Raw genomic sequence first — 17,684 nt, 5'->3', positions numbered from 1 at the left:
AAGCTGTTAATGTGGGGGTAAGTAAATCTTCTTTTGTCAATTTTTATTCTTTTCATTTCCCTTCTGAGAGGGATAGATGTTTATTTCCAGTGCGCTTTGCTCATCATGTGAGATGGGTCATGGGCCCAGCTAAAATTGCTATACATGGTCTTATTAGCATTTGCATTGTTGGATAATATACCCAGCAGAACAGTTAGTCACTGGAAATGGTTGGCCATGTGTTTGTTGTGCTAACTCTTAGGTTAACCTTGAGCACATGTTCTTTTAACTTTGATAGGCTATTATCCTACCTGCGGCCCTCCCTAATAGGATTCTTGCACACCACATAGGAAAAGGTACTCTAGTGCAGCTTCTGAGGTAGCACTGACTGTGCTTTAACTGCTGCAGTGGAAGCAGTACTGGGATTTACTCTGTGGTTGCATCAAGACTGCTACAGAATTCAGAAATTGTTTATATTTTTTAGGTTTTAAATCATGAATATTGTTTGTCCTCCCCCACCTGGCCCATATTATGAAGGAATTTCCTTCTCTATGCTGTGTGACTCTACTACACCTCTCCTTCTCGTGACACACTGAGGAGGTGCTTTTAGGAAAGGAGTCGGTCTCTAAATATAATTCTCTTTAGTGTTGTCACTCAGTGTCAAGCAGTCATACGTGAAGACAAGTCGGTGAGTAGAGTAAAAAAAATCCATGATTGAAGGCCCCTTTGCTTGAGTGGGAAAAGCATTTTAGCTACACGGCAGCTAAACACACGTTTATACTTCTACTCCTTCCAGATAGCATTGGGCCACACAGGTTAAATAGTGTTCGAAACGCTAATATTTGTGTTCTCAAATTATTCATCAGTATGAGTGAATCTAAACTTTTTTCAGTTTATACACATTGTTTTAAATTGTTCTTTTTTTCCCCCCCAGAGACAGTACTCAAATTTAAGTCTTTGAAGAAAGTTGCGCAACTAGGAGTAATAAACAGTCTTGAAAAGGTATGTTTTTTTCAGTTTTTTGAATTTTAGTTAACTTAGGTGCACCTGTAACAATGTAAAGTACTTTCTATACCAAGCAGATGAAATGTTTATGCATTAGTTGATCACTTCCTGAAATCATAATTCGCTTTTGTACTTAATGAGTTGTCCATTTCTTAATACTCTGAATTTCGAGGTGTAGCTGTCCCTGATCAATTTGGCATAGCATGTTATTACTATAAACTCAACTTATTATTAGTTTGCCTTTTGGTTTGAAAGCTAAGAGTTGCGGCAGAATGTTAGCTATTTTAGTCATTTTTCTGGAAAACTATATCCTTTTAAGTAATTTGAGTCTATTTAAAGGTAAACGGTCTGAGCACACCGACCCATTGTCTGTGTTCCTCAGTAAATGTCACTTTTAAAGTATAGTGAGCAAATCTCCTTCTTAATCACTCATTTGCGTTTGGTCGTGTTTTGAGGTGCTAGGGGATCTCAGTACTGCTTGAGAATCCTTCTACATTTTCCCTGGTCTATCAGAAACCAGATTTTATTCTGTGCTTACTAAATGCCAGGGACCTCCTTTTCAGTCTTTGGTTCTCAGGAGGGAGTGATAGTAATTGTAAATTAATGTTCTTAAAAAGCAGGCATACATTGCTGGAGATGCGTCAGAGCTAAGAGCAGTCGCACAAGAAATGATTGGGATGCTCCAAAATCCAAATTATCTGAGCAAAATCACTGGCTTGAGCGAAGAGATATGCTATGTACAACTTGTAATAGAAATTCAGTGGTACTGTTGTGAGATGGAAATGAGTCTGATGGTTACCACTTTTAGAGGACTAGCTCTAAGCTTGTAACACTTGTAGCAAGATCGACTAGCCTCGGCTTTGGTGCTCAATCTGAAATACATTCATGTTGTCAGCTTGAATCGTAACCATAAGCATTTCACGCACAAAATATGTGCCCTACTGATGAACTATGTTAAAAACACGAGAGCAGCAGCTCCTAGATGAGCACAATTAGGTCACCTTTTTCTTTTGTGCTAGTAATTGCAAATCGGGCATCCACTCTCCTAGATGTTATAAGAGACTGCTGTGAATTCCTGTTAATAAACGTCTGTTAATAATGGACTGTAGCTATATATTTTTGACGAATATTTTTTTTTTAAAGTCAACTGTTGTTTATTATTATTTATTTATTGAATTTATAAAAGCAATACAGAGGGGTCAGGGTTAGGATCAGAGTTTTTGTTAAAGCAGTATAAATGAAACAAAATGCAAAGATGACAAAGCTTTCTATAAACATTACATTTGAGCAGTTATGAATGCAAAGAAATGTACAAATCGTGGGAGAGAAAGGAGAGGGAGGGGGAGGGTTAGGCGAGAAAAGGGTTGTTGAAGGGAAGAGGGTAAGGGGAGAAAGGAAAGAAAGCACTCACGTCAGTAACTGATTGAATAGTGCACTTTGTGAGTAGAGACCCCAGGTTTAGGCGACCATGCAGACATAATGTGGAGCACACTAATTTTAATCTCTGGTGCTCTAGGAATTCCTTGCTGTTTGCACAGTCGTTTGTAGGTCACCAGAGGGGACCAGATATCTTGGGTCTGGGAAAGAGCAGGCATCAAATCCCAATCATTTTGCAGTTTTTTCTGACAATACACTGCAACCTGAAGCCAGTCAGCTTTACAGGGTACCCTATGCCTGCTCCAACACATAGCGACTCTGTGCTTGGCCAACAGCAATAGCATACCTACCAGTTTTCGCCCTCCATCGTGGATATCATTCACATAACCCAGCAGTGCAATGTGTGGGGCGCAGGGGACCACAGAACCTACCATGGAGTCAACCGCATCAAACACCTCCATCTACAAGCGCTGCACAGCAGGGCAACTCCAAGCTAGGTGTTGAAAACCTGCATTGGGTGCAAAACAGCACTGGCAATGTGCATCTCTGCGGAGACCAATTCTCTGCAAGTGTGCTAAGATATAATATAGTCGGTTCAAAAATCTGAAATGAATCCGACTCGGCCTGTAATTGGGGGAGAGGGTGCAAATGTGCGCGTTGCAATACCTGCAATGCTCAGCCGGAAAGGAGCCACCCACCTCTGACTCCCATGCATACGGAGAATGAGGCATTGTCACAGTGGCAGTAGCCTGAATTGAACAATATAATTTTGTGATGAAGAGGAGCGGGGAGGGGTAGAAGAGCAGCACTTCCAGTGCCCAGAGTGTGTCAGGGGCCTTAGGAAAGGAAAGATGCCGTGAGCAAACTGTGGCACGCAGTTGAAAGTAGGTGAGCTTGTGTAGGAATGTGTTAGCTGTTGCTTGTAAAGTTTGCTCGATTTCAGTAAATTGACCCTCAGAGTAAAGCATTCCCATATTTGTCAGTTGTAATGGTCGTAGTTGGTGCGCACACCTGCCTCATTGGTGAAGGACAGCGCTGAATGGCCAGGGATAGGCACAGAAGGGGAGGAGAGATGTTCATAGGAGCGCTACATCAGAGCTCGTTCCATGCTCATGTAGTGGAAGTGACAGTGTCAGTTTGCACATGTGGACAGTGCAGGAGCAGGTGCATTGGGCAGGGGCTTATTCCAGAGCTTTGTGTGGTTGAGATTGTGCGGGATGTGACGCACCCAGAAGTGTGCAAACTGTGCCTGTGCACAGTTATGATATAGATCCATGTCAGGGGCCACTGGACCGCCCTGCTCAAACTGGAGAGTGAGCAATTCCCAAGATATCTTGGGCTGTTTCCCCGCCCAAGCCAGGGTGATCAAATGGGATCACAAGCACAAACGAAAGCAGTGTGGTAGGGCCAAGGGAAGTTTTGGAACAGATAAAAGAATTTAGGCAGTACCACCGATTTAGCTATTGCCAGCCTCCCTGTGAGAGAAGTGATTGCCAGTGCTCCAGTTGATCACTGGACAATGCTCGGCCATAATTGAATCTCCTTAACTCATCCAGATCCCTGCTAAACCAGATCCCCAATAGCGCACGGTTTACAATGCCCAGCAAAGGAGGCATGCAGAATCAAATCTGGAAGTAGCCTCAGTCAAGGGGAATATGATAGATTTTGCCCAGTTAATTATGATTCCTGATATGACGCCAAATCAAATTAGTTCCCTAATAAGGACATCAATATTGTCCTGTGGGTCTGTTACAGAGTGTGACATTGTCTGCTTACATGGAGACCAGTATCCCCTGCGGCGTGAAAGCTAGACACCTAGTTGTATGATATTGTTGCAGACAGGCGGCTAGAGGCTCCATCAAAACACCAAATAATAAAGGTGAGCTAGGGCAGCCCTGACAAGTGCCCCTTGTCACTAGAAAAAATGCAGAGATGGTTCCATTGATAGGCAAACAAGCGGTGGACCTCTTCTAGAGAAGTCCTAAGAGACAAAAGAACTTCAGACTTTTACCGATGCAGGCTAGCAGTGCAAAATCGTAGGGCAATCCCAGAGAGTCAAATGCCTTGGTGGCATCTAGGAATACTGCAGCACCTTTAGAGGATAGGTCAACCAATTGCACCACTGCAGAACATGCCATAACATCTGTGCAGTAGATCTACCCAGAACAAAGCCGTATTGATCCAGATGGGTAATAAGCAGCAAAAGAGGGATCAATCAGGAGGCTATCAATTTGGCCAGAATTTTATTGCGAATGTTTATCATGAAGAGCAGAAAAGAGTCGCATTGGTTCAGATCTTTACCTGGTTTGAGAATGGTGATAATTGGGGCTTCACACAAGGATGGTCGGAGGACTCAAGCATCTATAGATTCAGCATGCATATCCAGAGGATGGGTTGCTGAAAGTTAAGCATATTCTTTATAAAAAGGTGGCTGTAAGGTTGTCAAGGCCAGGCACCTTGCCCCCCAGGTAGCCCCCAGATGACTTCCACAGTGAGGGGTGCATCCAAATAACGCCTATGGTAGTCTTCCAACCACAATAGTTGGACTGTGCCAAAGTATTCTGTGTAGGGGTCACCTGTGGCGGCATGAGTAGAGGAATACAACTAGGCAAAAAAACGCAGTCATTATGTGTTGGACCGCCCCTGTACCCACCTAGAGAGTTGGTGGGCCAGGGTTTACGCAGAAGGTTAGCCAGTGTTTTTCCCACTCTATCTCCTCCCCGTATCGCCGAGCACGACCCTTGCAGCCCATGTAGCACACATCACGTTGCACAGCTTCTTCATACTGACCAAGCGTGCATCTGATTTACTCGAAATTAGACGGATTTCCCTCAGCATTGTAATGACGCTCAAGCTCCCGAAGCGTCGCCTTAAGTGCAGCAAGCTCTTGTCGCAATGTCCGGAGTATACCGAATTTCTTATCTATGCAGACCCCTGATAACCATCTTGAACGCCTCCCAGAGAACATAACAAGATTGCACAGAATTCGGATTATCCTCAAAGTAATCGACAATGTCTTCTCTAACTTCTGATCTAAAAAACTCGGTCTTTAAGAGTCCTGTTGGGAAGACGCCAGGTGAACGTACGTTGGGCCCCTCTGGGGATGCGCAGCTCCAGCAGCACTGGAGTGGGATCAGAGAGAGAGAGTGAGTGGATAGTGGTCAACTCGGTGAGTCCATGAGTCAGTCTTTAGCCACAAACCTATTCAAGACCAAGTGTTATGTGTGGTGGTTATGCATGTGCCCTCTCTAGCCAGTGCATGCTTAGAGCGCCAGAGGTCTATCAGGTGATTCTCTGTCATGAGTGAACTTACCAGTGCAGATACATTAGGATGTAGCGGTCTGGTGGTGCTTTTATGGACAGCTGAAGACTCTAGCACAATAATAAAATTGCCCCCAACAGGAGAGTACTTGGCCCCAGCGTCTCAGCTAACTCCAAACTTCCTCAGAGAAGTCAGAAGAATCCGAGTTTGGGGTTATACACCGATAAGAGACTGAAAGGAAGTCAAACAGTACACCAGCCAACAGCACATAGCACCCCGATGGATCACACAGAGCCGCCCTAGTGTGCCAGGGGAGACCCTTTGCCACCCCCTGAGCATAATTAGAGTAGTGTGCAACATGGCATTCACCAAACCAGCCAGCATGCAGCCACGAACTAGTGGCGCAAACTAGTTCCTGGAGCAAACGTATATCTACCCTGCACGCTGCACATAGGAAGCCACCCGCTATACATTGCACGCATCATTCAGGCCTCGCATGTTCCAAGTCAAACAGGTGAGTGTATTTACACCAAATAGGGATGGATTTACATTAGCAGACGCATCTGTAAAAGTTTAAGAGTGCAAGAAGGTAGTATTATGTCTGAGTGTTGAGTACAAAAGGGTGGTATTACAACAGGAACAGAGGTACAACTATCTGTAAACAACTCCCAAACTCCCCCCCCCAACCTACCCATGCCTCCCCCTCTCCTTCATAACAGGCCAGATTGCAAAGGCCCATCCAGTTAGCACCCTGCAAAGCCTCCCAACACAGGGGAGGAGGAGAAGAACAAATAGCGGACTCATCCCAAAAGTTGACCTGTCAGAGGTTGAGTGGCCAGGGAAACAAGTCATCAAGGGCCGGCAAACCGGTTGGGTGCAACACAGGTAAATTAAAAGGCCAGACTGAGGGCCTTAGGGAAGAATAAAACAAGGGGGGCGGTCATGGCATACGACCTCTCTAATCATTATTTCAGAGTTGGGCATGGGCTTTGGCTGCAGCATGTTCTGCAGGAGCATCAGTGTGTCCAGTTTTGAGGAGTGTTTTCACAAATGTAGCTGCCACCTTCGGGTCAGTAAAGTAGTGAAATTCACCTCTGTGACCAATCCGCAGCTCAGCCTGGTATGTCAAGGAGTTAGAGGCATCCATTTGCAGAAGGGATCACTTCACCTGCAGGAAGTGTCGTTGAGCAGCCTGGACCATCTGGGTGTAGTCTGGGTAGATAGTGAGAGCGTTAGTTTGGTAGATGAGCGGTTTCCGGTCTCCGGCTAGGCGAAACACAGTACCTCGATCCTTATAGTTTAACAATTTAGCGATAATAAAGTGAGTGGGAGAACCCGGCGGGCCACGGGCCCAGGGACCGGTGCGTGCTCTCTACTACCAGGAGAGCAGACCATGCGTCCCTGAACAGAGCTCTCAGCATGGCTTCCACATAATCCTCCATGCGGTCCATGGAGGTAGACTGAGGGACTCAAATAATGCGTATGTTGTTCCTCCTCAACCGTGCCTCCAAATCTTCGTTTTCAAGGTTTGAAGTTTTTGGATACAACTTCCTGTGGCCTTTGCAAAGACCATCTACATCATCAAATATATACATGACCAAAGGAGAAGGATGATATCTGATGCTTTTTCAATAAATGTATGGATGGTTCTATATGTGTGTATAGCATAGAAATTATGAACATGATTCCAGTGGTTGGCCCCTTTTACTCAAAACTTTGAAAAGCAAAGTCATCTACTGGATCTTTACTCAAGGACTTGTCTGGTCTCAGACTATTCCTTTATTAACCAGAGATCCCAATCTTTCCTCTGTTAGGCATTATTCCCAGATCCATCATCTTCTACTATCACAGACAGTTCAGTTTGTTTTCTTTCTTTTTTTTGTGCGCACAAACATACAGACAAGTACTTTGTATGTTTTGCTGGATCATAATGATGAGTTAGAAAGTTACCAGAAGCTCAGTCCCAAATCTTCTGTGCCTGAAAGTCTTTAAGATTTGACCACTAAGGATTTGTGGGTAACTAGACTGGTGATTACACTACTGACAAAGGGGATGCAGACGTTGGATTCTCAAAAACTGCATTGTTTGGTTGAGAGCTGCACCATATTCACCTCATATACTTCAGTTTTTTTTTTTTATTGTTATATGTAACTCACTACATTCCAATCCATTTGTTTCATCACAGCCGCAGTCTCCTCAAATGCCAGCACCACAACCAATTGTATCATTGAGCACTGATCCAAAAAAGAATCTACAAAAATAAATCTTGGTTGAAAGAGCTGGCAAGCTAAAATACATTTGGTGAGTGCATCCGCTAGAGGATGAAAACACAGCAAGTAACACTTTTGTGTACCACAACCCAGCTTTTTTAGGTCTGTGGTACTGAAAGAAGTGGACCACAAGAATAACTTGCAGCTCTAAGGATCAATCCTGATATAAAGTTTGATGTGGAATCCTATTTTTACATCAGCAATTAATAGTGCAAAGGACCGTTGCAGCATACTACTAATCAAAGGGTAAGAAAGATAATAAAACCACTTAAAAGTTGCAAATACAGTAGCCCAAGTGTTCACTTGGGTTGCTGCATTTGCAATTATTTGTAAGAATTTGAATTATACCTATAGTATGCACTGGCCCACAGCTATTCCTCAGAAAAGCTCTGCTTTGTGCCTCAGGCCATCATAAAAGGCATGTTGCTCTAGTCAATAAAATGTTCTACAATTCCTTTCTCTGCCTTTCCTTGGGTGCAGGGTTTGGTAGGACAAATCCTACTCTGGATTACAAGAGTTTAAACATTTCATTGTACTAAAATCCTTTATCTGAACCAAATCTGGCCTTCCTGAATGAGTCACAAGCTGTTAAATAAATACATAAAAGTTTTTGAAATTAATGGTTTGTTGCTGTTTCAAAATGGGAATTATCATCTTATTTCTACTATTTTATACACACAGCAATTGTTACTACAGAATATGTTGATTAAGGTATGTCCATTTGACCTCTGTTTTTTCTAGTATGGCAGTCCATTTGATCATCCTTAATTATAGTGCACTTTTAATCGCCGAATTACATTTTTTTAACCAGAAACTGAAATAAAATAGAGTGCTTTTTTTGTATTCTTAACAGGCATTTTGGAACTGGGTTGAAAATTATCCGGATGAATTCACAAAGCTGTATCAAAGACCTCAGAGTGACATGGCTGGTAATTAGCGACTAAAAAATCCTTTTGTCTTAGACTGTTTTTCTTTTCTCATTAAAGTGAAACAATTTCGCTTATGTTCTTACATTTACAATAACAAATGAAGACCCAAACTCCCAGGGCACATTCATTTATATTAGTTCTTGAATACTCTCTAACTTCTTGATGATGTAAAGAGGGGAAAAATTGTTGTGCGGCATAAGACTTAACAGTTTAACAGTCTGCTGATGCTCGGTCTGTTCACTGAAGTAGGTTTTCATGAAGCAGGGTTTTATTTTCAGATTTGTTTTTCTCTAATTTCTTTTTCTGAGTATACAACAGACAATGTGCCCAAAAAAGTTTTATTTCAGTAGAGAAATTTAAAGTTAGAGTGGCTGTAAGTTTTAAATGCCATGTTATTACTACCAAAAGTTATAATTTTAGCGTTTAGGTACTGTTGGGCTTAAAAAGCTTGGTCCAAGCCAGATCCAAGTTACTGAAAGTTGGTAAATGTTTACGATTTCATGAACTGTGATAAGAAGCTGGTTTAATTCAATGCCAGAGCCTTAACAAGTATTTGTTAAAGTGGCTATCTGGAGTTAAAAAAAATAAGCTGCTGGTTTCTTGATCAGTGCTATTATGTTTAGGCTTTTTCTCCTGCTGTCCTTGAATTGCTCTTGTGCTTGGAAAATTGTTTCCGCATTTTTTAATGCTTTGTTAAATAATATGGAAAGTATATGGGTAATATTTTTTTATTTACTCTAAATTTAGCCCTATGTGGTTTGGTCTTTAAGTATTTGGCAGGCAGTAATAGCAGGAATGACCAAGACTGATGTAGTCTACATCTGCCTTGATAAGCAGATCATTTCTCCATCAAGGGGTTCTTTCAGATATTCATAACCTGTACAATATTGTTTGTGCTGGATCCTAAACCATAACTTTAAATATTTATTTTCAAAATTGAAAGACATATGAACAACGAAAACATGCCTATGAGAGGCAACATTTATGGTCTATTTCATGCAGTAATTTCAAACCATTTCAGTTGCTGCAAAATTAATTTGACTGAAAACGCCACTCTACGAAAGCAATTTAAAGCTGAAAATAAAAAGGGAACTTTTGTTCTTGTGCTAAGTCTACTACCTGTGTAAAACCTTCCACTGCTGCTTCATTCATTCCAGAAGCAAAACTGTCCCAATATACCCTACATAGTCAGACACTTTTTATTTTGATCAGAATAGGATCCCCGGAGAAAGAAGCATTCTTGGCTAAGTAGTATTTTAATCTGTGTGATGTGTTTTACTGAGTATTGTGGGGTCTTTCCATGTTTTTTGGGGATTGTAACTGTAGGAGTCCTTTTTCCTCTATTTAGATTATGGTGTTTTCACTTATCTGATCCATAGCTTGACTCTTTCTCATGGTTGACGTAGTCTGCATCAAGTAATTGAACCTTCATGTCATGAGTCACTACTTGCTATAGATGCTTCTTTCTTCATTCTGTATGCCGATCAGAGTTTCACTGTCTGGGCCCAGGCCGCGGCATTGACCCGGACCTATGGAAAAATATAGTCATTGTTTCACTAGCTATAGATTTGACGCTGGCTGCACTGGAGGCATCCCTTCTAAACCTGCTGCAAAGGATGATGTTGCAGCACTTCACTTTATACACCAAATCCTGCTACATACAGCAAAACCATTTTTTGCTATGCATAAGCATCAGTTATGTATTGCCTTTCCACCTTTTTGACGCACATTTCCAAGTGCATGAAATAATTGCCTTTCATAGAGTAGCAAGCGTAGCTGCTAAGGAACGTTTGTGATAGGCGCATGTTCTTGACACCTTTCTCATTAGGGTGAGTAGAGGATGAGAAAAGGTACAGGACACCTGATTCTAATCCAATTTCTCTGCATGGCACTCCTCTACCATACTCTTAGGTTGTATCTGTTGCAAAGATTTAGTGGAATGCATCTAGATCAAAAGTAACGGTACAGCTGGAACAAAGAAACTAGACCAATTGATCAAAAAGCAGGCAAGTGTGCCAGGAATTGGCAACAATTCTGAGAGCAGCCAGCGTACTTATTATCTTGGGCCACTATATCCATGCTCTCTGGTGAGTCTGTGCATAAATAAATTGGGCTCTGATCAGACCTTCAACACAACAAAGGGCACATCTGACCTTTTGGTCCTAACTACTGAACCGAACTCTTAGTAAGGAAGCGAAGCACCCTCTACACATCATGTACTCCTCAGGCTTAGCAAAGCATCTTGGCTTTACCCTATGATAGACTCTGCTCTCCCATTTCATTTATACATTCTAGAGAATGAAATGGAGAACTTAAAGACTGTGCAAAAAAAGAATAGCATAGTGTCCAACAGTGGGCACATGTGATCTACTACAAGGTAGCAGCAGCTATAGCAGTTCTAGAAACAGCTTCTATTGTTCCTCTTAATCACCATTGACCTTCCAGAAGTTGAAGGTTCTTGATACCAATGTGGAAAAGTACTCTGCTGTTTTCCAGATCATTTAGTATTTCAGAGCCGTCCTAAACATGATGATTTTAACAATATTTGCTTTGGAGGACAGATTGTCTGATGTTCAAAACAAGTGGCAATGTCTGAAGATAACGCTAACTCGGACAACTATAAAGATATTCTCTACTCTGGTTTATTGACCTTGTGCATCATCACCAAATTACACATACATTCTATGTAGGAGCATTTGAAAGTTCAGTGGCCTCAAATATCGGAACCAGATTCAGGTGACTATCTCCGCTGAATAATCTCTGACATGATGGTGTTAGAGCATGAACATTCTTATTTATGGTTACTTTGTTCTAGAACGTTCCACAAAGTCATCAAATTGTAATGACTGCATCAGTGAGTCTACCTGGGTGGTTGTTTAACTGAAGAGAAATTATCTCAAACAAAAGTCCCTCATGATTATGTTTAAACTGAGATTGCTTGATCTATCTTTAAATTTTTTTATCCCAGTTACGTACCCGATAGCTGTTGTGGACCCACATCACCAGCAAGATGTTGTAAGATTTGTATTAGATTTTAAAAAATAAGGCAAGATTTTTCCGGTGGAGTAGGAACAAGAACTGGGCCTTGATTATTGTTAATGTCGCTTTCATTAATTAGTTCAAGCTTATTGTAGTATTTATTGTTATTTTAGTTTGGCTCCCTAAATAGTGTGTGACTTATGCCACAAGTCCTGTAACGAAACCTTGACAGTTTATGTACCCATCCGATAGAAAGTTAGACTCTGTATCTCTAAACTGATTGAGCATGCCACAGGTATCTTCCAATAAATGGGTGCTCTCGGGATTGAAGACCATCACATTTATCTATTTCACGTCTAAACAAAGTGCAGCTCTTCTGGAAGAGTTATTGGGACACAGTAATTTTAGAAAGACTTATGCCTTTATATGTAATTGGTGCAAGCATCTAAGTTTGAGTAAGTATAATTTGGGAATATTTTTTTCTAAAACTTGTGGCCATGCAAGTAACATATAAAAATCAGAAGTTGGGGGTGCCGAACCACAAATTCACATTAAAGGTATGTGACAGGCTGAAGGCAGTAACAAGGCTGAGTAAGCAAGCACGTGCAACGCTGTTGTAACTTGTGTGCCAAAAGTATTCATGAGAATGTGAAAACTTGACTTACCTGCTGTTATCAAGTTGAGTTAATGTTAATTGCATTGATTTCTTTTCTGTTTCTTTCATCAAGATTGTGCAGAAAAGTTATTTGATGCTGTGGACATCTTTGCTGAGAGCACAAAACGGAAAGCTGCAGTTTGGCCATTGCAAATAATTCTTCTGGTGCTATGTCCAGAAATAATTCAAGAAATCTCAAAAGAAGTTGTGGAAGACAGTAAAATGAACAAGGTACAGTGCTCAGTTTGTGAAACCGCTTAATTGTGAGACCTTCATAAGAGACAAATTCAGGTCTTTTTGAGGATCCTCATTACAGGAATCCACATCAATACGAATTTTTCTCTGTACATTCTAGTGAGCAGCTCACCTTTGTATCAGAAGAAAAGCTCACTTCTCAATGTTTTAAAAGAATTTAATAAAATGTGTAGTTATATAGTTTTCCATAAAAATGCTTTAGTCTTACTGCATGCAGTAGATAAAGGCAGCTAATGTACTGGATCAAATGTTTGTTGCATGAGTTTCTTTCAGTACATACCAATTCTAGCCCATAAAATGTGTAACATTTTTTATTTTTTTTATTTTATTTTTTAGGAGTCATAGGGTAGGTTTAGTTTGGTATTGAACTGATCTCTAGGTAGATTACCTGTCTGAGATCAGGCATAGGACACACAAAACTACAAAAATAAGTGGTCAGAAAGAAGCTGAAATGAAGCTTAGCCTGGTTGCAGTCCAACTCAATCTCTTGCTTAGGAGGTCGGGGTGGCTCGGAATGACTTCATAAGAGAAAGTCCTTAGGCCGACACAGCCGACTTTGCCAAAATATGGAGACCTAGTCCTTTCATGTTAGTTCCAGTACAGATGTAATAGACTCAAAAATGTTAACATTTGTGAAATAAGACTGGCACCCTCTGAACAGACATGTTGAGATGAAAGCAAATTGAGCTTTAATTTTTTTTTTTTTTTGTGTGATTTATAAACATGAAGCAGATAAGAGAACCACTTAATGGTGAATCGTGCATATTCTGCTGAGAAGTATATATTACAACCTAAACATGTGTTTAAACGTTGCAATACATGCCAAACGTCCAGTGCCGCACAGTAATTTGTGACAGTTTTTGATACATGTAAACGTGTAAATAAAAACAGGTAGTAAGCCCTTGTATCATTCCTATTTTGTATTCATAGATTGACCTTTGGTAGATTGCTGCTTTCTTTTCCTTACTTTTTTGATTTGATTTATTTTTACTTGTTCAATTGATGCGCAGGGAACTCCGTATAGGTGATGTAAGAAAAATGAAGTGATGGAGACTGCTGGAAGAGTACAAGGAACAAAAGTAGCAAAAGAGTGAAATCAAAGGAGTACTTGGATATACTATAGGGAATGGAGAGAACTGAGGGGCATAGAACACTCTTGGTCTTTCTTCATGTATGATTATTTTTTTAAATTGTGTTTTATTGATTTTGATCATATAACATGTAGGAGGCTGGCTGTTTATGGTGTACATCCATGGTGTGGCACCCTGTACTGAGCCCAGGCTACCCTATGTTGAATAGGTGTCCAGATAGCAAAAGCTCTCTAGGGGTAGCTAGGGCGACCAACCAGAGCTTATCCAGGAGGAATGTAAAGCACTTGCAATACCACAGTAGTCAGATAGTAACTTACTTATGAGAAAGAACCAAACAAGTGTTGCAAAAATAAATAATACTTTATTACAGCACTACTACTAAACTTACATTGCTATATCTTCCTTTGGAGATAATACACACAATATACACATGAAATGACCTTCAGAAATAGCATACAAACCATATACTTAAAAAGTGGAATATGAGAGTGGGACTCCAGCCAAGGTAAGTGAGGTGGAGAGCTAGGAGCAGGGGGCAGTTAGGAAAACCAGAGGTAAGTACAGTAAGTAACCCCAGCAACCAGAAGTAAATTGGACTTTTACCACACAAGAATAACGACTGCCTTTTTCTGTGCCTTAACCACGCATGTGCCAAACTATGTATATGAATGGTTAAGGCAGATACAAAGGTAGAGATCAGTCTAGTGGATCGGGAGAGGACACGGTGAGGTAAGTGGGTTTGGGCCAGGGTTGGGGGATAGATTTTAGGGGTGGGGTGGATTAAGGGCGTGGGCGTTGGGTCAGGCTTTTTAATTTTTTTTATAGGGGTGGGGCATTTGGGGAAGTTTAGTTTTTGGGCTTAAGGTGGGGGGCACTGAGTCGTTTATTTTTTAGGGGCGGGTTGGGGAGTTAGGGGTATTTTGTTTTTTACCCCTGGTTAGGCCTTACCATCTTAGGTAGTAACAGGAGGAGATAGTTTGCCAGAATTTTAGCTCAGATTTTTGCATCCGCTTTGATCTTAGACATTGGGCGGTAAAATTCACAGAGGGATGCAGGCTTGTTGGGCTTAAGGAGCATCATTATGACTGCCTCTCCGAGAGACTGGGGAAGTGACCCTTTTTCCAGGGATTCCTCAAACATGGAAGTGTGTGGGGCCAAAAGAGGCGCAAATTCTTTATGAAAGGTGGTGGTTAGGCCATCAATGCCGGGTGACTTCTCACCGGAAAGGCTGCAAATAACTTGTATGAGCTTTTCCGGAGTAATGGGTGTGTCCAGGTCGGTGCTGTGCGCCCATTCTAGCCACGCAAGTTGAAGGCTTTCGAGTTATGGGTGTGGCGTGGCATCAGATTACACCTGGGTTACGATGTATAATTTAGCGTAAAAGGAGGTCATCATGTCTAATATCTCCCTCGGAGTGGAGGACCTGGTTGACATGTAGTTGCTCCGCCACATAGGCGGACATCAGTGGTCTGCAAAGCAGGCCTACAAGGCTCTTGCCTGGCTGGTCATCTTCACTATAGTGGCAGTCTTGTGCATCATGGGCTGGGTAGCTGACCTTGAACTCCGACAATTTAGTATGGATTTTGGCCAGTGCTATCATATCTGTAGACCGCAAATATTGTGATTCAAGGGTTTGGATTTTTTTCTCCAAATGAGCTAGTCTCCCTCGTATGGCTTTAAAGATCCTGGGCTGTTTATTGATGCATACACCGCAGATGACCACTTTGAAGGCCTCCCAGAGCATAGATGGAGAGCTAACAGAACCCTCATTGTGTGCAAAGTACGCAGATTTCTTTACAAATCCCTTTGCGAAAGGTGGTGTCATCGTGCATGTGGGGGGAGTTGCCAGGTGTAGGCTCATGGGGATGGAGGGGCGATTGAGGGATGGATAGCTTTAGTAGAACTGGGGTAAGAGCAGAGAAGGTATGAGGGGGTGGTCTACCCCAGTCACCCAAGTCCGAACATTCTGGGACAGCAGCCAGTAATCTATCCTGGAAAATGCACTGTGGAAAGCTGCAATGCATGTGTCCTCCTTGTGTATGTATGTATATAATTGTCCTGGATGATGGTATTGAGGGCCAGTGCTGCACAGGGTGGCGGAAGGAACCCCACCCTGCCCATCTGGACATTCAAGGTCACATTGAAGTCACCACCCCGCATTAGAGCCCTAGGCTGAAGACTAGTTATCAATTTCCATACCTCTAAGAAAAACTCTACATCATTGGAATCGGACTGTAAATGGCTGCCAACAAGCAGAACATAGCGACCAGCCTTGTCGCATATTGAGTTTGTCAGTTGCCACTACAGGTCCTTACGCAGTAGTATGGCAGCCAACGAGCATAATTAGAGTAGAGAAAAGTGTAGGACTCCCCACATCATTGTGCACGTAGTCCAATTGCAGATGGGTGCGTCAAATAGAACTGTTGGAGGAAGCAAATGTCAATGCTGTTTCTGTTGAGAGATGCGTGCACCAATCGCGCCTTTCTGCGGTCATTCAATCTGTGGACTTTCCAAACGAGGCTAGTGGTGGCCTAGGGGGAGTACTGTGGTGTGATAACCCACATATAGCAGGATAGAGGAGAAGTGAGTAACCGTGCTGGGGAGCTGTGAGGAATAAAGAACAACCATAACAGACAGCAATATGCATCAACCCAAACCCACTCGCCTCCCACTCCAACCCAAGATCAAGGTTGAGCATTCCACCCACACCCCATTTACCCCCAAAAAGGACTGAAATAGGTCAGGGATACATCCTTGGGGCCAGACAATGGCCATGCAAACGACCCGGCCAAAGACAGGACGGTTGTCATCGCAGCACCGGAGGGTCATGGTTGACTATATTCAGTCATTGTTGCTGAGGGGATTGTCCACCTGGTCCCACAGTGAACATCCAGGTGAGGATCTCAGCGTTGTGCTGTGTTCGGCAAATTTGAGAGTGGATTTTTCGTCTGTGAAGAAATGTTGCTTCCCCTCGTGTTAAATGCGCAGTTTAGCCGGGTACAGGAGGGCATGGGAAATATTTGCATTTTGCAGGAGTTTCTTGGTTGGCTGGAACGCCTGGCGGGCTGCTTGAACTGATTAAGTGAAATCTGGGTAAAACGAGAGAGGGTTGCCTTGTTGGTTGATTACTTGGCGTTTGGGGGTGAGATGCAATATATTGTCCCTGTCCATGTCGTTCAACCGTCGTGCAATTAGGGGTCGAGCAGGAGCACCAAGAGACGGTCGCAGCCCCAACGAACAATGTGCCAGCTTGACGATGAAGACCAAGGTGAGAGCTTTGCCAAAGAAGCCTTGGAATAGGGACTACACTTAGTCCTCTGCTCTGTTGATGGCAGTGGATTCAGGGAGTCTGTGATCCTGAAGTTATTGCGGTCTCGCATCCAAGTCTTCATTTTTAGCTTTGATGAGATCAAGGATTTTGTCCATGCGTAGAAGGTATTTCTTGGAATCGGCCTTTGGCGTCATCCGCATCTGATATCAGTTTTTCTATGTGGTCTGGTCTTGTCTCATGTTGATCCACTTGTTGCTTCATGTGGTCGAGATGGGCTGTGAGAGTGTCTAGCTTTGCATCTATGGACTGGATACTTGTCTTCATCTCAACCAGAAGGCATCTGAGGTCAGCGTCTGCTTGAACGTCGTCCCCTTGGTGTGTGGACGAGTCCTCTAGCATGATGTGCTGATCGGTTTATCTGGTGTGGCTCTTGCTCTCAAACAAGAGTTTCTGTTGACGCTCTTCATTTCTCCCCATGTCTGCGGTAGAGAGAGAGGGTCAGCCCTGGGCTAGTGATGTAGGAGGGGAGAACAAGGTAATAATGTCGCTCCCTGCAAGGCCTGTGGGAGTAGAGAGGAGTGTCTTAAGAGTAAGATGAGTCACATGGGACT

General features: G+C 42.5%; 1 protein-coding gene across 8 annotated transcripts in view; it reads left to right on the top strand.

The window, feature by feature from the left end:
• NF1 (neurofibromin 1) overlaps positions 1–17,684 on the top strand; it is a 1,379,374-nt gene that overhangs the window by 210,385 nt on the left and 1,151,305 nt on the right. For all 8 annotated transcript variants that reach the window (XM_069226659.1, XM_069226655.1, XM_069226657.1 and 5 more), the window contains exons 6-8: positions 914–981; positions 8,747–8,822; positions 12,530–12,687. In XM_069226659.1, coding sequence (XP_069082760.1) covers positions 914–981; positions 8,747–8,822; positions 12,530–12,687 — 302 coding nt within the window. The remainder of the gene's footprint in view (positions 1–913; positions 982–8,746; positions 8,823–12,529; positions 12,688–17,684) is intronic.

The sequence above is a fragment of the Pleurodeles waltl genome, chromosome 3_2, assembly GCF_031143425.1.
Source record: "Pleurodeles waltl isolate 20211129_DDA chromosome 3_2, aPleWal1.hap1.20221129, whole genome shotgun sequence".
Taxonomy (NCBI): Eukaryota; Metazoa; Chordata; class Amphibia; order Caudata; family Salamandridae; genus Pleurodeles; species Pleurodeles waltl.
Note: the sequence above shows the minus strand (reverse complement) of the source record. Positions and strands in the feature narration are given on the sequence as shown.